This window comes from Mustela nivalis, assembly GCF_964662115.1.
Source record: "Mustela nivalis genome assembly, chromosome: 4".
NCBI classification, from domain to species: domain Eukaryota; kingdom Metazoa; phylum Chordata; class Mammalia; order Carnivora; family Mustelidae; genus Mustela; species Mustela nivalis.
This window is the reverse complement of record NC_139023.1, coordinates 139,431,968-139,457,014: the sequence shown is the minus strand read 5'-3', so window position 1 is coordinate 139,457,014 and position 25,047 is coordinate 139,431,968. Positions and strand designations below refer to the sequence as shown.

Here is a 25,047-nt window from a genome sequence, read left to right as displayed (position 1 = left end):
TCTCTTAATGGTAGGTCTGGAGAGAATCAGGCTAATTAGGTTAGGTTTTCTTTATCCATTTCTTCTTCTGAATCAGCACTCTGTCCCTCTTTTCTCTCTCCCCAGATTTAGCTCTAACCTAGTGGATGTTGTAATGAACAGTACAGATAATCAGTATCAGAGCTGAACAGTCAATGCCTGTGTGTCTGTCAGCATATCCAGAAACGTTACATAAACATCTGTCAATGGCATTATGTTTTGAAATATACGCAGACCTGCAGAATACAGCACCTATTAGCAATCCTGGCTACCGTGCAGTACAGACTAGAAGCTAAGCATGAGTTCTGTGACTGGGACACCGCAACTGCGTGACTATGGGCAAGTCGCAACAGCAGTTCTCTTATCTATAAATTAAAAGGACTAAATTGAATAATTTTCAGGATCTCTTCCTACTCCAGTCTCATAATGTTTATAACTTTAAGAAGCTAACAAGCTTCATACCACTCATGTATTTTATATTGCAGGACAGGTCTCTGTGCAGAACCTTGTTATTTACATTAACAACTGATAGTCAGACTTTCTGGGCTAGAGCAGATGGGAAGTAATGATTAAGAAGTGGAAAATGAACAAAAAGGGGTTCCTTGAGTCAAATATACTGACAGTAGCTTTAAAAAAGTGAGAGGCAGATGACTGTAATAACAAAGAAAAAGTCTGTCATAGGAAACCTAAAAAGAATGGCTGTATTTAGCCTTTTACTGTAGGATCAGATGGTTTTAACCCACTGAGCCCCCCAGGCACCCCGGATCAGATGGTTTCACACACCTCAACAACCCCTGAAGGCACCATCATGTGACAGCACTGAGCAATAATTGACACTGTTAATAACCCTTGAGTTATCAAGAAAAAGTTGGCTTATATGTTCGATATACCCTATGTGAAAGTGGAAAAGTATAAAATGCATTTTAGGAAGATTCCCCTCTTGATCTCAGTGTTGTGAGTTTGAACCCCACAATGGGTGCAGAGATTACCAAAGAAATAAACTTTAAGGGGTGCCTGAGTGTTGCCATCAGTCAAGCAACCGACTCTTGGTTTCGGCTCAGGTTGTGATCTCAGAGTTGTGAGGCTGAGCCTTATGGTTCAACATGGAATCTGTTGAGGACCCTCTCCCTCTCCTTCTGCTCCTCCCTCCCACTCGCAGGCTCACGCTCTCTCTCAAATAATTAAATCTTGGAAAGATTCCCATAAAGAGGTTAAAGAAATATCACAAGGGTTTTCGACACCTAGAACAATCTTTCATATGGACTTCTGGTGTATGTGTGTGTAAGTGTATGCAATTATCCAGAGAAATATTTATTAAGGGTATTATATACATGTTGTATGCAAGGTCCTGTCAAGTGGCCCAAGACATATGCATAAACTACTTTTTAGAGACTTATAATCAAACACAAAACCCCTATAAATGGGGCGCCTGGGTGGCTCTGTCAGTTAAGCATCTGCCTTTGGCTCAGGTCATGATCCCAGCGTCCTGGGACTGAGCCCGGAGCGGGGCTCTCTGCTCAGCCAGGAGTCGGTTTCTCCCTCTCCCTGCTCTTGTGCTCTTGCTTTCTCTCTCTTTCTTTCTCTCCCTCTCAAAAAAATAAAATCTTTAAAAAATCCTCATGAACAATATACACAAAAGGAAGGTCAATTTATGAAACAAATATATATTGATACAAAGTAGATGTGTTAATATTAACATGGTCAGATTTCTGTGGGGAATACTGCAGGCAAGACTGCTACAGAGGTGAGGGAGGTAAAAACAATTGGAAAGAGGGAGGCTTTCGAGAATCCATGGAAAGCTGGGAAACAATCCATGATAGAGAAGGAGTCAAATGCTTCCCGTGTGAGGGGAGGGGAGGTCATGTTGCCTGCTGACATGTATGTCCCTTATCATCTTGAGTCATCTGAGTTCAAGGAACAGCCAGTTAATGACATCAGAAGGCAAGCCTGGGCCATCAGAAGAGTTTAAGAGCTGAGAGGGAAGGTTTCCACATTTGTGTGTATGAGCTCACAGACACACCACTTCCATAGGGACAAAGGTCACAGGGGGAAACTCCTCACCTCTGGAACCCTCTACTTTACAAAGGAATGAAGGAAAACCACCAGTGACTTGGAGAATGACTGGCAAGATTAAAGTCTGAGAATACAATGTAATTATAAGTTTTACAGATTACATTAAAGAAAATCACTGAAATGGAAAAATATTTTAATAGAAAACTGTCACATTTTGTCTTCATAGTCAAATAACTGAACATCATCTAGTGTGAATGGACAGAGAGGTAAATATAGATCTGATTATAAATGTATGCATTTAAACACTTCCCTAATGCAGTGTTCTTGAATTTCGATTTTGCTTAGAAGTTTTCAGCAACAAAAAACTTTTATAATTACATTTAGAATTAAGAGGTAGGAAAGCACTTCAGCCTAATGCTCTCGAGAACTAGTCAAGTATTTCTAAATCTATTAGGGTCCTTCAAAACAAAAGTTACTAGCAGTATCTGCTATGTTCAGAGAGCTAGGTTACTGACAGCTAACTTTAAATAAATATGTCAAAAGAAATCTATAAATTAAGTTAAGCTCACATTATCATTTCTTTAAGGGGCAAGATCCCTTGCGGTACAAATTGCATACCTGTTCAAATATGAATCTCTAGTATAAAGCCTGGTCTCTCCATTGTTTGCTGGTTTCCAGGGGGCAGGCATCACATCAGATTCATTCATAGCATATTTTTCCACCTCTTCATGCCCCTTCTTCTTGCTATGAAGAGTGATACAGTTAACCCTTGAACAACATAGGTTTGTACTGTGCAGGTCCACTTTTATGCAGATTTTTTTTTTTTGGTACAAGAAGGAAAGTATTATAAATGTATTTTCTTTTCCTTATAATTTTCTTAATGTTTTCTTTTCTATAAGCTTTATTATAAAAATATAGCATATAATATATATAACCTACAAAATATGTGTTAATTGACTATTTATGTTACTAGTATGGCTTCTGGTCAACAGTGGGCTGTTAGTAGATATTTTGGGGGGAGTCAAAATTATATGTGGATTTTCGACTGTGTGCCTCTAACCCCTTCATTGTTCAGGGGTCAACTGTACGTACTCTTGTGCATAAAAGAAAGTCTTGTAAAATGTGGTAAAATCAACGTTCCAGTTTTCATTCCATAGCTTCCTGACCCAACTCGAAACATCTTTGATATTGTAAAACTTCAAATGCTTTTTTAGACAGACCAAGCATAAGAAAAGAGGAAAATATTCTTGCATACGTGCATGGAAAAGAGCTTTAATAACCCTTTCCCCAGTTCTGGAAACAATAGACATTCATAGTGACGAGGGGGTTCTGTGTTATGGACAGATAAGAGCTTTCAAACAAGCAAAACAAGAGCGGAGTCACTACTTTCTAATTAACCTAATTGTGGTGCAGCCTGATTATCAGAAGTAGTTATCTCCCGGCCAGAGCGAGCAACCTACCAGCTGGCATCAGTCGTGGCAACGATGCCCTCCTTGCTTTCTCCTGCATAGGGACTGACACCAGGAGGGACAAGCATTTCAAATAAAGAGAGTGAATGTGTGTGTGTGTGTGTGTGTGTGTGTGTGTGTGTGACCAAGCAGGTTTGCACATGCATAAATTTCCAACAAACTTGATGAAATCTCACCATTACTAGAAACATTAGCAAATTATGAAACATGCAGATTTGTAAATTTCGACATATTGTCAAACAAGTATGTTTTCTTTCCTACTTTTCTTCCCACTTTGTGACTCATGTACAAAGTACTGTAAGTAGAGAAATTAGAATGACATTGATAAATTGGAAATAAATTCTAAGCAGATAACCTAAGATTCCATCTAAATTCTACAGACATCATTTTTTACAATTATTTAATTATAGTTATGTGATAAATCAAGGAAGATTCTGTGCCAGTGTAAGAGGTTTTACTAGGTCAAAGTAATGAGCGAGGCTGAATCCCTGCTAATAAAAACAAAGAATGCTATCCTTAGTTTAGCTGTAATCCTGCCTATAAGCAAGAAAATGGGCTGACTGACCTTTTCAGTCTGAAGATTTATGATGGGATTTCATAGAATTCTAAAACTAAAGGTAAAATAAGAAGATAAAATGCCTGTGGTCCTAAGAAACATTCAGAAGGGTCATCAATCAGATGCAGGTGGGGTTGTAACCACTCATCAAAAATAGCAGCCTAGGGGCGCCTGGGTGGCTCAGTGGGTTGGGCCGCTGCCTTTGGCTCAGGTCATGATCTCAGGGTCCTGGGATCAAGTCCCACATCGGGCTCTCTGCTCAGCAGGGAGCCTGCTTCCTCCTCTCTCTCTCTGCCTGCCTCTCTGCCTACTTGTGATCTCTCTCTGTCAAATAAATAAAATCTTAAAAAAAAAAAATAGCAGCCTAAGTGATACAGAGCTGGGGGTATAGACACACTGGGGGTGGAAGGGAGAAAGGGGATGAGAACAAGTATTCATCTATACACACATTATATAAACATACAAATTTATAAACACACACACACACACACAGCGCCAAACTCAAAAGCGAGAAAGGAAATCTGGGGCCTGTGGCAGTAGAGGAGCTCAAAGCCATGTATCACCCCAAGGTAACTGTAAGAGATGGGCTGGCAAAGGGATTACGAGTACGAACCTGGAAGCCAGACTACTGGGTCTGTATCCGCTCCTCCACTTAGTTTCCAACCGGGATGATGACAAGAACGTCCTGATACAGTCAACATGAGATTAAAATAAATCAACACTAGAAGCACCTGGGTGGCTCAGTCAGTTAGGCGTCTGCCTTTGGCTCAGGTCATGATCCTAAGATCCTGGGATGTAGTCCCACATCAGGCTCCCTGCTCAGTGGGCAGTCTGCTTCTCCATCGCCCTCTTTTCCCGCTGGCACTTGCTTTCTCTCTCTCATGCTCAGTCTCCTTCTCTCTCTCAAATAAATAAATAAATAAAATATTTTAAAAATAAATAAAATAAGTCAACGCCTAGAACAGTGCCTGCCACATAGCAAGCACTTAGTATATGTTTGTTGATTTTACCACTATCATTATTGTTAACCAGGCTGAGAGGACACCAGACATTGGCAATTTAAGGCCCCCCAGGAACAAAAGTTGAGGCTATGAGACAACAGGGGCCGGAAGCTGGGAAGCACAAAATCCGGGTCCAGTCAAAAATTCTTCTGCCACCAACTAGAGGAGGTGAGAGGGAGGAGTATGACCCGCCTCGAGCCCAAGGTGAAAGGGGAGTCTTGAGAAATCAGAGCCCCTTGCCCTGTACCTGGCTTGGGTGTAGGATTTGAATGTTGGCACTATCTGAGCTGAGTGAGAGTAACATAAAAATGGTTCATTTATTAAAGTCCAACAGGCCCTGGTAGAGGCTGCCATGAATTCGTCCCACAGACAGACCACCACAATCCAGAATAGAGTCTTCAGCTGGAAAAATCATACTGAGTACTGAGCAGAATACATAAGAACAAATCCACACCTAGACATGCCCTGGTTAAAGCTATCAGAGAGAGAAAATCAGATTACTTACAAAGGATGCAGACTTCTCATCAGCAATAATAGAGGCCTGAGGACAATGGAATCATGTCTTCAGGATGCTGAGGCGAAATAACTGTCAGCTTAGAATTCTGTACTATCCTTCAAGAGCTAGAAACGATTGGAGGCACAGAAAAGCTAAGAGAGTGCATCACCCAGAATGAGGGATATTGACTCAGGCGAGAAAGAGCTCGAAAAAGGAGAGATGTCAGAAACAGTGTTTGCTAAGAAAAAAACAAAAAAACCAGATGGGAGGTTCCTCAGCCTTCCACAACCCAGCCTAAAAAGATGCCTTTACCCATGGGCTGGAGGGACACATCTTCTCTGAGATTACAGAGGAAAAACTGTCTTTCTCCCAGAGCCCTGAGGATACCTCTTGTTTTCTCAGGAACCTGACTCCATCAATAATCTCCTCTTCTTTATGTTACTCCTTTAAGGCTAACTTTCGATTGCTTAACTTTTATTGCAGGCAGGTATTCTGAAATAATTTATAATGAAAACCAGCAGTTCCTGCCACCCTCACCTGCCAGCCCTGTTCCCTGGCAGCAACTATCCCCAGATCTTTGAGCTGTCCTGTCATATTTATCTTCCTATTTTTAAGTAATATGCAGTGCCAGGGGACCTTTGGAAAATCCATCACCTACTGGCCAAGGCTGCTGGCCATTTGCCATGTGACAATCCTTCCTTAATCGGGGTGGGGGTGGGGTGGGGAGACAGAGTTGAGAGCTGTCCCAATGACTGCATTCTTGTTTTAGGACACAGAACACCAAGACTTGGCCCAGTCCATTCCCAAAAGACAATTTAAAGAAGTCATAAGACAATATATTTTGCAAAATTTTTTCTACCTTACTCTGTTTCATAAGAATTTACCCATACTTGCTACTGTATTCTATTTCTATTCAAGAATAAAATACAACATCCTTAAGTGCAACCCCATGGTAAGGTAAATAACATTAAAGTCTACAAAGTCAACTCGTAGGTAGGTCACTTCACCCCCATAGAAGCAGGTACTCTGACTACACGTATGAATAATCTAGAATGTGCAGGAGCCTATTCCTCCTAAGAGCATGGTGCCGGCGGGAGTTGTGGAGGGGTGGTGTGGGGAGTCCTTCACTATTAGGACTTTGGGAACAAAATCTTAGCAGAGAAGGCTGAGAAAACAATAGAGGTAATACTTGATTACTTAATATTACCTTTACATAAGATTTTTAAAAGCTTCATTGAAAACCTTTTGACTAATAATTTATCTCTTGAGAGTTCTAAATCTTTCACTCATTGTCTTACTTTTAAAAATTAAAACAAGGGGAGCCTGGGTGGCTCAGAGGGTTAAAGCCTCTACCTTTGGCTCGGGTCATGATCTCAGGGTCCTGGGATGGAGCCCCATGTCAGGCTCTCTGCTCAGTGGGGAGCCTGCTTCCTCCTCTCTCTCTCTCTCTGCCTGCCTCTCTGCCTACTTGTGATTTCTGTCAAATAAACAAATAAAATCTTTAAAAAAATTAAAACAAAACAAAACAACCAACCAACTTCGGGCCTGAAAAGGAGAAGGAGGCCTCCCCTAATCTGTGGCCAAAAATGTTCCTAGAGCACATTCTTACATTACTTTTTTCTGTCCATTATGTCAATGTAGAATATAACTTCTGATAACGGCAGATGAGAATTTATTCTTTTATTTCCCAATATCCTAGTTAAGTCAGAGTTGGTTCTTCTACTATTATTATTAAGTAAATAAGTTTCTCTGCTGAGCTGTTAAGTATACTCTGATTACATTTCCTTCCTCGAACATTTTGTTTTTCTGGAGTTGGTGTGGCTTCATTTCATCATTTGCTTCATATTTTAATACCTATTGCTTATTATTCTCAAAGACGCCAGTGTATATGTAAAATCTTGTGCCTACACAAACATTAGGTATCTGCTATTTCCACTACCCTACACTTTTTTTCTTGAAACCGCTCTGTTTTGGAGCCATCCACCCTCTTTTCCCACCAGATTCCCTGGGCCCGTAGCAGACCTGGCAATCTGGAACCTCTCTGTCACTCCAGCAGGTTCTGATGATAGTGAAAGGCCAATTTTCTGAGAACCCGACTGTCTGAAAATAGTATTATTCTACTGTCACACTTAATTTATAGTGCTGGATACAGACTTCTAAATTAGAATCTTTTTTTTTTTTTTCCTCCTAAGATTTTTAAGGCACTCTTTTCTTCTCTTCCAGCTTTAAGTGCTGCTTTTTAAGAAGTCCAGTGACTTTCTGATTCCCAGTCCTTTGCATGTGACCTCTCTTTTCTTCTTTGTTCCAGTATCTTATCTCTATCCCTGGCATTCCTACACTTCATGATCACATGCCCTTATGGGAGACTATTTTTATTCCTTACACTGGGTCCTTGGCAAGTCCTTCCCATTTGGAGATGCAGGTCCTTCAGTTCTGGAAAATTAATCTGTGTTGTTTGATAGCTTCCTCTCTTCTGTCTTCTGGAAGTCCCATGAATCAGATGTTGTACATCCCACACCGAGTCTCTAATTTTCTTATTTTATCTCCTACTGTCCAATTCACAGTATATGTGTTACACTTCCTGGAAGATTTTCTTGACTTTATCGTCTAACGCTTGTGGATTTCCTTTTTTTTTTTTTTTGCTATCATAATTTTAATTTCTTTTTTTTTTATAATTTTAATTTCTGAGAGCCTTTTGTTCTGATTCTTTATTTTTAAAAGGTAGTATCTCAACGATGCCACTACCTTCTCTTTTCTGAGAATATTTATAAAAGCTTTTATTTTTAAAGTATTCTTATACCCCTGTGCATTATCTGTTACTTCTTTTTTTTTTTTTTAGTCTTTTTATTTTGGGCCCTGTCCATTATGTTGGAGAACTTCCTCAAAGGTCTAGTGATTTTTGGCCATTGGTTTCTATTTTGAAGTAAGGTACTCAAATGCTGATTAAAAGGTCTATGTAATATCCAGGGCTTGTTGACTGATGGCCTGAATTCCAGGACAATCAGGTAGCCAGGCAGTTTGTTTGTTTGTTTGTTTGCTTTTAGAGACCACCCCCCCCCCCAGGTGTCAGTATCTGAAGTTCTTCCCTCCAGGGACTTGTAATCTCCAAACAAATCCCTGCAGATTCCTGCTTGGAGGAGAGGAAGGCAATACTAGGTCATTTGAGCTCCTCCAACAGGGTGGAGAAAAGCACTGGGCAGGCCCTCCAGGCTCGGCAGTGCAGACACCCTCTGACACCAGTGCCTTTGCTCTGCCTGAGGTCCCCAGGGGGAGTGTGCCACCAGTTCATTTCTCTCCAAACTACAGATTCCTATCGGAGTGGGGCAGAGGCAGAGGGTCAAGGAGGGGACCTGAAGTCTAACTGCTCTGCATCCAGACTCTGAATTAATCCCTTGTTTCTACCTCCCTGGCCTTCTGCAAAACCTAAGGATCCCATATCCAGCCCCTTTCTGGGGCTATGCAGGGCATGACATCTCATTTCTCACTAGTGGCTCTTTCTATAGGTTTTCTGTCCCTTTATAGTTAACGCTGCTCTGCTAAGTCAGCGCTCTTCCATCTACCATCTCTCATGCACTCTGCTCTCCCATTCTCATGCAGGTTTTGTAACTATTAAATTCTTTTACTACAATTTTAGTGGGGTTTCTTTGGGGTAGTGAGAAAGACATATTAAAATATAAACGTTCAAGCTCTTTAACTGTCTTTAACTCCCCTGCGTCATTGGTTCCTCATCAGTATTTTTAAAAACTTTATTTTATTGCAGTAAGAACACCTGCCATGAGATTTCCCTTCTTTACACATTTTTAGCGTATATCTTACTGTTGACTGTAAGTAATAGGTATTTAAGCATTCTCAGATCTCTCCAATATTAAGTAAAATGGGACTAATAAAAATGTTCCTCTTGGGGTGCCTGGGTGGCTCAGGGGGCTAAAGCCTCTGCCTTCAGCTCAGGTCATGATCTCAGGGTCCTGGGATCGAGCCCCACATCGGGCTCTCTGCTCAGCGGGGAGCCTGCTTCCTCCTCTCTCTCTCTCTCTCTCTCTGCCTGCCTCTCTGCTTACCTGTGATCTCTCCCTGTCAAATAAATAAATAAAATCTTTTAAAAAAATGTTCCTCTTGATTCCATGTCTCCTTTCACCTCCTGCATTCACTTTTTCCTTCAGAGCCCACCCTCCTAAAACAGTTGCCCACACTCTCTAACCCCTCTGTAAGCTCCCTGTATCTCTCTCTCTAATACCATGTACCCTCTACTCCCATTACTCCACTGAAGCTGTTCTTTCAAAGGACAAGGGACAGTCCTGTTGATAAATGCAATAGTCCCATCCTCACCTTACTTGACCTCTCAGGAACATCTGACACCACTTACTCCCTCTTCTCAAAACACTCCCTTTGTTGGACTTGCTGACCCTGTACTGTCCTCACCTCTTCTTACCTCCTTGCACATGGGGTTATACTGGTACAGACTATACCTGCCATGCCAGCCTCACCTCTTCCCATGCCATACTCAAGTTCTATGCTACCGTGCACGGAACGTCCTTCAGTTCCTAGAGCATGCCATGTCCTGTTTCTCCTCTGGTCATCATACATCCTCTCCCCACCCCCCACCCCGTTTTTTTTTTTTTTTTAAAGATTTTATTTGTTTATTTGAGAGAGAGCAGGAGAGGGGAGAAGGCCAGAGGGAGAAGCAGACTTCCCATGGAGCTGGGAGCCCGATGTGGGACTCGATCCTGGGACTCTGGGATCATGACCTGAGCCGAAGGCAGTTGCTTAATCAGCTGAGCCACCCAGGTGCCCCATCCTATTCATTATTTGGCCGATTATGCAAATTCTGTCTATGTGTTGGATGCCCTCTGATGTGCTCCTCAAGCAACTATTCTGTATTCTCACTCCCAGTATGTTTGTTAAAAGGTACTGCGAGTACCTGCTTACTTGTCCATGCTTCATGAGGACAAGAGTCTTGTCTATTTTTTATCTTGTTCAAAGGTGTGTCACTAGAGCTTGTATGATGGCTAGTAAATGGCAGGCATCCAGTAAGTGTCAGCTGAGTGAATGAAGACGCAGTCAAGAGGGTGAGAATCAAATGCCTACAGAAAGATACCCATTATCATAATTTCTCTTTAATGTGCCAGCAGAGCAAATGAATGTGATTTCCAGAAAAAGACTTTACACTATAACCTAAATTCTTTTGGCAGCCTTTTTCTATCTCCTTATCAGCATATCTGACAAATGGTCACCATTTTTTTGTACAAAAACAACCAAGATGCAAAGTCAGAAGACCACAGCACCAATACACCACCCAAAAGCTTAGAGAAGGGAAACAGTCTAAATGTTTCAATACATTTACATAGCTAAATCACAGGGTTTTCAAGTGCTATGGGAGTGACAATGTTTTATTCTGGTAATTTTGGTACAATTTGTTCACATACTAAATATAGGTCTTTTTAAAAAAAGATTTTATTTATTTACTTGTCAGAGAGAGAGTGAGAGAAAGAGCACACAGGGGGGTGGTAGGCAGAGGGAGAAGCAGGCTCCCTGCTGAGCAAAGAACCTGGTATGGGTCTTGATCCCAGGACCCTGGGATCATGACCTGAACTGAAAGCAGACGATTAACTGACTAAGCCACCTAGGCGCCCCAAAACAGGTCTTTTCAAGACAGAAACATTTTAGAAGAAGAGGCAGATTAGCTCTGTCAAGAGAATAACCCAATAGGCTCCTTAAATCATGTGTGTGGTAAGCTCTGAAGAGAAAAAACAAATCCTAGCTCAAGCAAAACTGGATTTCTAGACTATGACTACCATTTTCATTAGTATTAGCCAAGCTCTCAATGCTCAAATGTCCCAAACACCTTCACTGTTTTTCCTATGCTTATTCACTATACTTATCACTGGGCAAGCACATTCTTTGAAGTCTTCCAAAGTATGTTGACATTTTAGTTGTTTTGAATTGTAATATTCAACCACACTTAGCCACAACTGAAGAACCTATTTATGGACAACATGCCTATCTGCAAATAGATCTATCTCCAAATGTGAGCTGTAATAAATACTTTGCTGGATACTATATTCCCAGCTGGAAAAATCCAGAAGAAACTCAGAGATTACATACAGTCTCTTGATAAAGAAGTAACATGTGGAAAAAAAAAATGATTTGAACTCAGAAGGAAAAAAGGAGGTGTTGTGATGAATTGCTTTCCATTTAACTTGTCTGAATAGATATTACTCCATTTCTACTCTGTCTGCATCTCTGCCCAAAAAAGAACTCATGCATTTGTAATTGAAAAACTGTCCCCAAACAAAAATGATTTCTCCACAGATAGATACTCTAAGCCAGAGGGAGGGAGGGACAGACACCCCTTTATCTATCTTTCCCCCAGAAAGACTCACAAACAAATCAAAGGTGACCCTGGATAGGGTTTGCAGGGATTGGGAGTCCTCCACAACAAAAAGCACAGGTAAGAAGGAAGTTCCAAAATAGAGACACTGCCCCAATATAACCAGAGCCCTGGGTATGGCAGACACATTGGAGGCACTGCCCATCACCTTCTACTCTGGGCGACTCTGAGAAAACTTAATCTCTGCCTCTGCAAGCTTGCCGATGGCCAAATCAACCAGCTTTCACTTGTATTTAAAAGTTAGAGAGGATGGAAGTCACCCATGAAAGCTCCTCCTCCCCCTTCCGATCACCACCATCTATATAATTACCCCCAACGATGGCAGGAAATCCCACACCCAGTCGATGTTTTATGACCTGGACAGACTATGATTTATTTATTGCCACAAATATTCACATTGTTCCTTCCATCCTTTTCTTCAAAATCCAACCAACTATATGAAATTATATGATAGCAATCTTGCTGATAAGTACACTGGACCTAGTCATTCCTTGGGTTTAAGTAAAAATGAGCAGATAAATGAGCACTTAACTCAATGCATATTGTGGCTGATTTTTTTCTCTCCATTACTGACCACTTAATTTTCAATAATCCCAATCATTTCTGATCTGACACTGTAATATCATGCATCATGTGCTATTTCCTGTGGCTAGACTCCTCCTCCTTCATTTATCTGCCTAACTCCTCTCTGACTTCTCAGAGAGAAGTCAGACACTGTCTCTTTCAACAAGTTTTCCAATCATACCCAGACCTCAATTTCTCACAAGAATCCTTCTCTTACAGACTTAGGTGTCCCTCTTTGGATTCCAAAACCATGCCTATATATCACCTTCATGGCTGTAATCACCAGTGTTCTATTTGCTTATAAGTAGACACTTTAAAATATAAGACATTTCTCCCTACCTAGTCTTTAAACTCTTCAAAGGCAAGGACTGTCACTCATCTTCATGTTCTAGTTCATGGCACAGTGTCTGGTATTTTGTAGACATTTTAAAATGTGTGTGAAATGAGTGAATACATATATGAACAAATGGATGACGTTCAGACTTAGAAACAGATTACAGAGATGGGTTTTTAGAAGACATTTAGTTCATCCTACTTCACCCAAAATCCCTCAAACAAGTACTTTCTTAAGAGTTGTGCCAAGATGTGAAAACCATGAAATCAATATCTATGTCCAATAAAACAAACATTTTCTAACGAAAATATGATTAAATAAAAACATTACCGGCAGAGTTCCAGGCAGAGATGCATCAAAGAAAGATACCAAAGAATTTGGAGGTGCTGCAAAGTGGACTCGAGATCCAGAGAAGAGTTTAGAGTTGGAAGAGATCTGGGCATGAATTTCCAAACCTACCACAGCCGCCCATTCATGTTCACTAAAAAGAAAGAATCATTAAGAAGTAGTTAGAGCCATCACTATGCATGAATTTCTACGACCCTAAACCACACATGTTAATTTACTATTTGTTTTTAACTTATTAAGATTTTAGGTTCTTACATTTTAAAAGGTCATATTGTATCGATGACCTAATCAAAAGCAACTCATGATGAACATCTACAAGACCAGCAAAATAAAATTCATTTACAACACGGCATAGGAAGAGTTCAATGTATAAAGAGGAAGGTGATGAAGGAAAAATATGGCATTCTGAAACAATTTTAGAAATGGCTATCAGGTGACATCTGCTTAGGCTGACTCCAGGGAAAAGCACCATTTTCTAGATTAACTGTCCTTTATCAATTAATAACTCAGTAAATGAAAGCTTATCTTTTTTAAAAAAGATTTTATTTATTTATTTGACAGAGAAATCACAAGTAGGCAGAGAAGCAGGCAGAGAGAGAGAAGGAAGCAGGCTCCCCATTGAGCAGAGAGCACGATGTGGGGCTCGATCCCAGGAACCTGGGATCATGACCTGAGCTGAAGGCAGAGGCTTTAACCCACTGAGCAACCCAGGCGGCCCATGAAAGCTTCTCCTACAAACATTTTTAGAATTAACATAAACATCATGCTTCTACTACCAGAGAAATAATGGTGAATAGTTGTATACCTCACTTAGAAAGGAAGGGGTATTCTCCATCAAGTTTTGAACTCATTTTAAATAACAATGGCTTGCACATAAAATGATCAGAGTGACACAGATATAATAGATCGCCACTAAATCGTATCTTCCTGGAATTTGGGGCAAATGAAAACATTAAACCATTAGATGTGGCTTTTTTTTTTTTTTTTGGTCCCCCAAATCACTTTCAGTTCCCTACAGTTTCAGTCTCCTCTGTTTATGCTTGATTGCTATCAAATCTAAGAAGTTGTTAAATGCTATAATAACATCTCCTACTCTGTTCCGTCTGTATGAACACACAGTTTTCTCTAGGTTTGTGTAAGCATGCTTATTCCTTCTGAAACCATGTATCCTTGACAATGCCTGTTTACACACCCTCCCTCTACACCTTGTTCCTATCTTGCTCTTCTCCCAATTTTCTGTATTATCTAGATTTTTGCTTACATGTGCTGGGTTTTGTTCCAATTATTTCAACACATGAAGCTCTATATCTATAGTACTGTAAGAAGATTAATTCCTTCTTTTTTTTAAAGTTTGGAAGCGCCGCTGGCAATTGAGGGGAATTAAATGAAGAACTCATCAGAAATTCTGCATTCACTAAAACATTACTAGAAACTGTTTTTGCAGTTTTGTTACATGAAAGAAAAAAATACTTTCCATTTACAGTCTGACGATCCAATTTATGAAAGGAATAGAAGCTGAATGGTTCTGGACATTTTCCCTCTGTTGCTCCAATAGAAAAGCAAAAATAATGCCAACCTAACTATCTCAAAGGCTAAAGTGATTACTAAACACGTGCCTTCTGTTTCTGTATTTAAAAAGACAGTATTTAAGTCTTATAAAGTATAAACAGCTGTTGAGAGACTAACAAAATAAGCAAAACTCTCTAATCAGAGGGAAGATCTCTTGTATTGACTGCATCTTCCTAGGTCTAGAAACACGTACAACACGAAGCGCCGCCACAGACGTGTGGTGTTTTCTGAGTAATGACATTAAGCCACCACCACCCTGAGCTTGCAAGTAAAGGCTCCTTTTCTGGTTTTAGAACACTGCTGTCCAACAGTAGCGCTAAATAAATGTCAGCTAAATAAGATCCCGCCTTCTGGTTTCACCGACCCCTCTTCTAGTGCCATTAGTATGGTTACTGAATCCACTCTTTTGCGTGTGCAGTTTTACATCCGAGAAAAGATCTGCGATTTTACGTTTGAAAATTCCCCATATATGCCTACTGTTTGAAGAGAGTTTTACGTGCAGAGAAAGGAGCTGATAGAGGGCTAGTTTTGTGCTTTCGTTTAGGTTTCAGGGCTGAAAGTTATAGCCCAACTTCCCCCCGCCCCCCGCTCATCAAAACTTCGAGACGGAAGCTGTGCTGTAGTGGCTTTCACCTCCCCAGTCCCGCAGTTCCACCTCACGCTTAAATGGGCAGTAATGGTATAAAGTAATATACCCTTTTCTTGACTTCTGGGAGGTGATGAGGGGCTGCTGAGCCACGGAGGTCTGTCCCCCTTTCCTGCTGGACGTGAACCCAATTGCAGCCCCTCTTCCGTGGCGAGAACCGCCGTCAATGCAGGCTAAAAGCCAACGCCTTCCAAGACACCACCAGCGCAGCATGGGCGCCGCCATTGCCCCTCCTGGCTCCTGGTCAGGTGATACAGTCTCCTTCTTCCGCAAGGCTCTCTGGGAAGCGTAGTTCTAAAAAATGAATAAAACGCTTTTGGCTCACACCGGAAGACTACTATTCCCGGTGAGCATTGCGACTCCAGGGCTGCCGGAACCCTGGCGGAGAGGGGAGGGAAGGAGAAATAGAGGAGAGAGTGGGAGGGCTTCTGGGTCGGGAGGTGTGACTCCTCCTAGCGGGGATTTGGGGAGGTTTGTGGCGGGGCGAGTTTGAGAGAGAGCAGGTGGTGTGGAGAGCCAAAACTAAGAAATCTGGCCGGGACTTTATACCTCGGTTAACGTTTCCCGCTGAAGTCAGTGAACTTGACATCCGAGCCTCCAAATTCGCTCAGTTATTTTCTCTGTTTTCCCTGCCAGTTCACACGCTAATCTGTGCATTAATGCAACAAATACTTACTTGCATGCCTACTTTATGCCAGGCACAGTTCTTAGGTACTGACGAGTGAGCCAGCCGTTTATGGCCACTATTCTCGTAGAATGTAAGCCTTGTTGGGAGAGGAGACATACAGAAAAGTTACAAAAATAGGACACTTTCATGTAGGTTGTAAGTGCTGTATTTAAACAGAAGTGCTTGGAGACAAACAGAGCTAGATTGTAACTTCAGGTACATTTTAAGTTGTTTTCCTTTTTGTACTTGCTCAGTATTTGAAACACTTTTCCTTACATGTGAAAAAGCCTTGATAGCAGATGCCATCATCCCAACAGACTTCTTTTATTTTCCTGCTTTGAAAACTCAAACCCTTCAGAAACTCCCACTGATGTCTTGTATTTGAGCACACAACTTAGAATAGCCATTCTGCCGTTCTCTATTATATCACCCTATTTTACTTCTCCGCATTATGCTTATGACTATCTGAAGTTTATCTTCTGTCTCCACAAGCTCCTTGAGAATGGGGAATTTGTCTTATTCAGCAAAGTATTATCATAGTACAAAGTAGGCCCCTTAAAAATACTTGTTGTGTGAAGTAGTGCAGCATGGAGAATGTGTTTGACAAAGATCAAAGCGGATACCCTTTGGAGTAGTAGTTGTTTAGAAGGGAAATGATGAAAGGGAGATGGTGGTGGAGGCAAAGAGAAATTGACCTGTGTGAGAAAGATTTAGGAGGACTCGGTGATGGATTGAATATGATGAGGATAGACTAGGTGGGGTCAAGTAACTCCTGAATTTCTGGCTTGTGCAAATGGATGGCTGGTGGAGTTATTCACCGAGACAAAGAAACTAGAAAAGAAATAGGTTTCAGGAAAACATTAATTTGGTTGCCTTGGAGACACACAAGAGAAGTCAAGGAAGCATCATTGATGCCTAACTTTGAGTATGGAGCACAGAAAAAGCTGCAGACTCTGTCTACCTCACATTGGTATATTTTCAATTATTGACCAATCAATAACCTGTTTATTAGACGGTTGTAAACTATGACCTATTCCCATCAATACTCTTGTACAATTATGATATTTTATGCAGTTTAATCCCTCTATGGAGGCAATTTTAGTTATTCCCATAAAATGTCATTATTTGCTTTTCCCATCTTTTCTATTTTTTTCATCCACTATCATTGATCCAATTTGCAACACCAGAAGTATTTTCACATGACCAAAAATGAAAACGAGAGAAACAACAGAGCCTGCAAAGTGGAGGTAGAGATTCGTTCCAAACTTCATTGCTAATTATTGACCTTTATATCAGGTTCAGATCACCCTTGAGATTCTGTATCAGTACCTCTCCTCTGAGTTTCCACATCATCTTTACTTAGGTAAGTTGGCTTTCTCTTTGCCATTTAGCTCCTCAGGTTTTTCTGGCCCAGACTGGGGGTCAGGAGAGTTGCCTCTAATCACAGCATGGTTCCATCTTTGTTAGGACTGCAGAGGAAAGGGGAATCCCGTATTTCAGAAGTGAGCATAGGCAGCCTTTAGCCAAAAAGAGAGAGAGATCTTTGCTACCTTACCACTGGTAATCAGCACAGTCAGGAGGCAGTTCCCTCCCATGAAGGGTTAGGGTGTTTTGAAAACCACCATGAGAGAGAGCAGGATACCTAATGAAAATCCTCATTTTATGGGCAAAATGCACATCTTTCTTTGTGAAGCAGTATTATGCAGGGACAGCATATCACTTCAAGGCTCCTACCCTGCCACTAGAGGGAGAGCAAATCCTCTGCATGTAAAGTAAATGTATCTGATTTCTTCACAAATGGAAACCTTCTAACTTGATGCACATTACATAGCCCTTTCAAAATCCCACAAGAGCTAATGGTTCCCTTCTCCCCCAAGATTATTTGTCATCTCCAGAAATGCCCATTGATTTCCTCATGCATGATCTGGTGTCTAGGAGGGCACTGTTTTCCAAGCACCCCTCCTGTCTTTGCTCCCTTAGCTAGTCAGGTGCTCCCACCCAACCACCTACCATGGGACCAATTCTCACCTTCCTCCTGCATGCCAAATCTGATATCTGTCAGAATTCTTACTGACAGAGCTCTAGATGAGAGAGCTATTTTGGTTCCACCAAAAAGGTGGCTGTCATCTGGAAGACACAGAGATTTTCATTTTCAAGAAGCTCAGAAGATAGCAGGACAGGGTTTCCAGCAAAAACATTCTCTTAGGGAGAGTTTCTCAGCTCTTATTTTATTCACATAATTGACACAGTACAAATAAATTTAGAACAAGTTTTTAAAAAGACATGTAAGCCAGAATAGAGTTTCAGATTGTTACTTATAAATGGCAATAGTTAGCAAGTATGTCTAAAATAACATGCTTGGTTTTGTTTAGTATTCTCCAGAGAGTTTTTGAATGTCAGAGTTGGATCAGACAGACTAGCTTACCCCCAGGTTTGACTCGAAATCTCCAGGTATCTGTATAAACACAGTGATTTCTGAACACAAATCATCACCCCCAAATCTAAGTCATGATTAATTGTAATCATTCTCTTTCTCATCCTTTCATTAGCATGGGATGGGGAAAAATGATGTGAAAATATGGTATTCTAAGATTTATAACTTCATTAATTACATGGGTGCAATGTGAATGATACAAGTGGTTCTAAATAATTAGAACCACTTGTATCTTTTTTTTAATAATGAAATAAACAATTTTAATGGAAACATTGAAATTCCTAGTAAAATAAAAAGGAGATAGTTTCCACGATTCACTTTAATAATCTATCACGGCAATATATCTCAAAATCTCTTTATATGTAATCTCAAATCTTAAAATTATGTAAACCAACATATTCTTTGATTAACCATTTTTTCCTGTGGAAACAAAGACAGTGCTTTAAAAACATTTAAGAGACTAATAAAATGTCCCTTGTGGTCTAATAAAGCTGGATGTGGTATTGACTATTTATTTATTTATTTATTTATTTTGCAGGGGGAAGAGAGGGCAGAGGGAGAGGCCGAGAACTCCAAGCAGTCTCTCTGCTGAGCACAGTGAGGACGCAGGGCTCAGTCACATGACCCCAAGATCATGACCTGAGCCAAAATCAAGAGTCAGATGCTTAACTGACTGAGCCACCGTGCACCCCTGGATGTGATATTTCTTAAGATAGTTGTGAGTTTAGTTCCTCTGTGGGACTATTAGTTTCTGTCTGTTCTATGGCTGTAATACCTAGCCTGTTGTCTTAAATTTTGTGCTATGGGGTAGGAAAGAAAGGTAGGTCAGTATAAATCCTCTAAAAAAAAAAAAAAAGTCCACTTAGAATGATGTATATATGACAAAAATTGACAGCATCACTTTCATGTCAGAAGAACACTGACACTAGAGGAAGTCCTGTTTTTGAAAAAGCATTCCAAAAACATAAAGTTCCTTCTTAGAAAAACCACATTTTAAGACCCAGTCAAGTGTCATCAGGGAAAGAAGAAAGCCTGGGAATATGTGCATGCTGGACAATTGGGAGAACAGGGCTCATTTCCTTTTATTTTCTCATTAAGTCTTGATTCTGATAAAATATTGATGTGGAGGGAACAACTGCTTTCTCTAAAAGATTGCTCTGAGGCAAAGAAATCTATAACTTTTTCTTCCTTTCCAAGGCAGGGAAATAGAACACCCTGTCCAATGTCTTTGTTGAGATGAAGAGCCATCTGGGGACGATGAGGCTCACGTATGGCTGCTGTCAAGCTTGTCTGGCCCCTAAACTGTCATCTCTCCACATCTTTCCTTCTTTCTGGTCTCCAGGGATGGTTTGCTGCTTCCCCAGGATTTTTCTTTTCTAGAAATCTGACTAATCCTGGAATCAAAGAGGAACTGTGTGTAAGAAAGAAGCTCCCACCTCTACATATCCCCATGACTCACCATTTACTTGAAAGAAGATACCTTCTGAGTCACAAGTAGTGGGTAGTAGAACATGTCAAGCTCTGAGTCCCTGTAAGCTATGTTTAGCATGTGGTCAGATTCCTGCTGTGCACTAAGAAGCTCTCTCTTCTATGTTTTGGAGTTGGGTTTTTACCCGTCAGAGTTACAAATCTTGTACGTACCTGCGTAAAAATGTACATGTACACACACACACACACAGCTTCTAAGTCATATCTCATTTCCAGATCATGTGAATATAATGACCAACAACTTTTAAGTCTCAAATTTTTATTATCATTATTTTTTTGCACATCAGCTGGTTCTCTTTAAGTCTAAAAACTTTAAGGAGCAAAAGTACGACATTAAAAAACCACTCCACCAAGACTCATGAGCTTTGATGACACTTTTCCTTCAGTTGAATGAAATCCTACTTGCTTTTTGAAGGGGAGATCTATCAGACTCCACCAGGGTGGTATAGAAGAGAACAGAAAGGCTTATCTTACACATGCTGCCAGGTAATGAGTGTCATTACCTGTGCGTATCTGAACTGGGATCTCTATATCTAGGCTGCCCTTGAACCAAGAATGGATGGGCTGCACAAAGCAATAAAGGCTGAAATCTTGATGGTGGCAGAGACTTCCAGGCTCACCACAGTTTAATGTATGGCCATCGAGAGGAGATTTAGTGCTCCATGAAGAGGTGCCAGATTGAATGAAAATCAGGCAGCTCTATTCAAACACATTAGCAATCAAATGATACAACCACTGAGATAAATGCAAAGAGAGAGACAGAAAAAAAAATCCCAGTGATTCATGAATACTAATTAAAGAGGGAAAGGCCAGCATAGACATTGTTCTTGTCTCCTTGGAGTCTGACTCTAGATTCTAATTCACCAGTAAGATTTGGTAACTTGACCCAACAGTGATTTCAAGTTGTTGTTGATTCCACACTTAGACTAGCTTTGCTACTAAAAGGCATTTCCCCCTCACACACACATACACACATGTAGTAAGAAAGAGCAAAAAGAAATGGTGCTAAGAATGGGGGCTGAATACTGCATCTTTCAATAGGCAAAGGGAAGTAAGATTATATAAAGTGCCACTCTAGCAAATAACAAGCCTAATATTCTGTGTTGATTCTCTAAGCTGTTATCTTTATTTTAGCTGCCATAGTACACTGGTACAGTATCTCTGGGAAACATTTTTGCTGTGATTCAGAGCCCATGATTTTAAAATTTTATAGAGATTTATTCAATAAATGCATTACCTTCTACTTGCTACAGTATAACTCACATAATCTGATGAAATGTTCTCACATTTTATGAGGGTCAGTTTGACATTTTACAGTCTCTCAGAGTTTAGTGTCCTTAGCAGATGTCAAAATGAAGAATCTTGAGTTTAGGAAAGAAAATAATTTGTCTTGCTTAGTTCTCCAGACCAGCAACCATTTTAGGTTCCCAGGGCCTTTCTCTTGGGATCTATGACAAGAGGACATCAGCTGCTATGTAACAACCTCCCTTATAGCAATTCTTTTTTCTAGAATAGTAGCTCACTCCCCCCAAGGAGAACTAATATTTTGCTGTTGGTCTACGTTGTTTATTGTTGTTGTTTTTTTTTTTCTCTAGAAACTTCAGCTAGACTTATCCTTATGCTCCTTGTGTTCTCTTTACCCAACAGAGATCTAAGGTGTCACTTACTTCAAAGTGATAATATCCTTTTTGCATTGGTTCTGTTGTACAATGGATCACATGAACTATGCTTCTTGCTTTATAGGTTCATAGTTGCTGTCCATGGAGTTGAAAAATAAAACTGAGTATGTACATGTTTTTCATTGGATTTCTAGAGTATCATCGATTCAAATGTTGTGTTTACTCTCTCTTCTTTCAAAAATGCTATTATTTCTTTTCGGTTGTCAAAAAGCAGCAAGTGTGGAAGTGAAAATCTTCACTCTGTCTTAAATGTAATGTGATAAGACAGGTAAAATTACTGAAAATCACTTAGTTTCTATTAGAAGAGTCATGTATTCAAGGTCCTTTTCTGTCTCTGGATACTATAACTTTTGGCTCCTCCTCTACAAAATTATTTTTAGGAGAAAACTACCCAAAGATTGTTTCTGTAGAGCAAAACCCAGGTAGGACCTAAGCATTTAATCTTTGTTAATTAAGACAAAGGCAGAAGTAATCATTTCTCTTCTTATACTTTTAAACCACATATTCTTTTTTAATTAATTAATTAATTAATTAATTAATTAGACAGCGAGATCACAAGTAGGCAGAGAGGCAGGCAGAAGTGGGGGAGAAGCAGGCTCCCAGCTGAGCAGAGAGCCAGATGCGGGGCTCAATCCCAGGACCCTGAGATCATGACCTGAGCTGAAGGCAGAGGCTTAACCCACTGAGCCACCCAGGTGCCCCTAAACCAGATATTCTTGAAAGAGAAGTTACCATTTACCTCAGAAGGCCTAAAATTTCTAGATACTACAACTTCTGTATCATACAATCTATGCCTTTTGATATAAGACAAAGGCTATAATGTTTCCCAGGCATGTGGTTTCATATTCATCTCATCACATTGAGAGTTCTTTCTTTTCTATTATCCTCTGATACAAAATAAATTAACAAGTTCAGTTGGACAAACATAGCCTGAAGTTTTCATTATTTCATAATGTTACTTTTTTCATGGATTTACACTTAAACATGCTTTTCTATCAGGATAAAAGTTGCCCACCAAGTTTCCCTTGCTTTTCTCGCTTTCATGTTTTAGGACAGCTTTTGTTTCAAAGATTTATTTTGGTGTCAGATAACTTCTTACATTAAGCCTGGAGAAACCAAGTTGCTCTAAACACAGGAGCACCAAAGCACCCAAAATGTTGTTAAAAGGTAAATGACATTAATTACTGATTTTAGAATGCTAGTGATTCCGTTTTCCCCACTACAGAACAGGGCAGCAAAGTCTTGAATTAACATTGACTTCTACTTAAAATAAAGCACAGATGTAGAAGAATTGTATTAAAGAGTTGTTAAGCAACATGAAACTTGTAGTATGCCAAGTTATAACTCCTGCGTTATCTAGGACCTACAATTAGTTTTTAAAAATCAAAACACTTTTAAAAATAGCCTCGTATATTGAATTCCAGCATGGCGCTGCATTTTCCTACAGCCATTTCTGTAAGATGCAAGTTTATTTATAGATTGCAAGTGATTCAAAGATGTTACAATATAAAAGGAAATGATACTCTAGAGTGTTTGTTCAGGGCTGTTTGGGGCTCTCTTAGAATGTTCAACTTACTCAGAGGATTGCTTTTAATCTTCAGAAGCAAAAGGAATTTCATAAATTAAAATTGTTAGCCAGATGGAATTTCCTGATTAATTCTTTAGTGTTTGGTGTTAAACATAATAATGAAAGAAAGAGTGCTGAGAGTAAGCCCAATTAACATTTCATAAAATTTATTGCTCTAGATGGCTTACCCTTTTATTTTTATGGTTTCCATCTACTGTCTTCCTGGACAACCTGATTCCCTGGAAAAACTGAGGATGGCCAACTTGCCTTCCTGCTTCCCTTCCTTTCTTTTCTTCTTTATTCAGCTTCCTTCTCTCATTTATTCTCCATGTATTCATTGAGTACTTACAAGCCTAGAGGCATCGTTCGAGCACTCATTTTGTCCTATTCTTTATGGATCCTGGTAAAGAATATTTTTAACAGTCCCTAGTTGTGGGTCACTGCTGTTAGAATGGTACCACTCTTGTGTACAAGAGACTCTTAATTCCATCTGCAATCATATACACTAACTTATAGTTTGATAAAAACTAGTCTTTGTGACATTGAAAGCAAAGGTGGACATTCACCTTGTGTTTTTTCTTTATAATTATTTTCAGCTTTACTGAGGTTTAATTAACAAAAATTATAAGATACTTAAAGTGTACAACATGAATATTTGATATATCATACACGATAAAAGAATTTCCACAACTGAATTAATTAACACATCCCATCACCTTACCTATTTACCTTTTTTTGGTGAGAACTTTTAAGTTCTATACTCTTTGTAAATTTCATTTATACAATACACCATGTTATGTATTAGATCCTCAGATCTTATTCATTTTTTTAAAGATTTTTATTTATTTATTTGACAGAGATCACAAGTAGGCAGAGAGGCAGGAAGAGAGAGAGATGGGGGAAGCAGGCTCCCCACTGAGCAGAGAGCCTGAGCAGAGAGCCTGATGTGGGGCATGATCCCAGGACCCTGACCCGAGATCATGACCCGAGCCGGAGGCAGAGGCTTTAACCCACTGAGTCACCCAGATGCCCCTTATTCATTAAAAAAAAAAAAAAAAAGAAAGAAAAGATTTTATTTATTTATTTGACAGAGAGGGAGAGGGAGGGAGAGAGAGAGCACAAGCAGGAGGAGGGACAGGCAGAGGGAGAAGCAGGCTCCCCACCGAGCAGAGAGCCCAACACGGGGCTCAATCCCAGGACTCTGGGATCGTGACCTGAGCAGAAGGCAGACACTTATCCCACTGAGCCACTCAGGTGCCCCAGATCTTATTCATGTTATAACTGAAAATTTGTACCCTTTTACCAACCTCTCTCAATTCCTCATCCCAACCCTAGCCCCTGGCAGTCCCTTTTCTATTCTCTGTGGGTATCAGTTCAACTTTTTTGGGTGTTTTTAGATTCCACATATAAAGGATACCACACAGCATTTGTCTTTCTTTATCTGGCTTATTACACTTAGCATAATGCCCTCCAGTTTCATCCCTGTTGCTACAAATGGTGAGATCTCATTCATTCTTTTCTTTTTATGGTTGAATAATATTTCAGTGTGTGTGTGTGTGTACATATACACACAAACCACATTTTCTTTATCCATTCATGGACACCTAAGTTGTTTCCATATCTGTCCTACTAACCTGGGATACATCTAGACAAGGACCATATCTTTCATGTTTCATGTACTTTCAGTTCTCAGAACAATGCTAGCTGTACTGGCCATCATTAACCCACTGATTCTAGGAATTATTTCCCCTCTCCCCCCATACCATTCATATGACTACGTTAGGAACTGCCAAGCTGAGCTAGAACTCCA

At 40.2% G+C, this 25,047-nt stretch overlaps 1 protein-coding gene across 1 annotated transcript in view; it reads right to left on the bottom strand.

The window, feature by feature from the left end:
• The window catches only part of GATB (glutamyl-tRNA amidotransferase subunit B), a 97,012-nt gene extending 81,354 nt beyond the window's left edge, over positions 1 to 15,658 (bottom strand). Inside the window, exons 1-2 of the mRNA XM_082728136.1 lie at positions 15,452 to 15,658; positions 13,170 to 13,320 (exon numbers count right to left, since the gene is read on the bottom strand). Coding sequence (XP_082584262.1) covers positions 13,170 to 13,320; positions 15,452 to 15,627 — 327 coding nt within the window. The 5' untranslated portion in view covers positions 15,628 to 15,658. The remainder of the gene's footprint in view (positions 1 to 13,169; positions 13,321 to 15,451) is intronic.
• Positions 15,659 to 25,047: the final 9,389 nt, after the last annotated feature.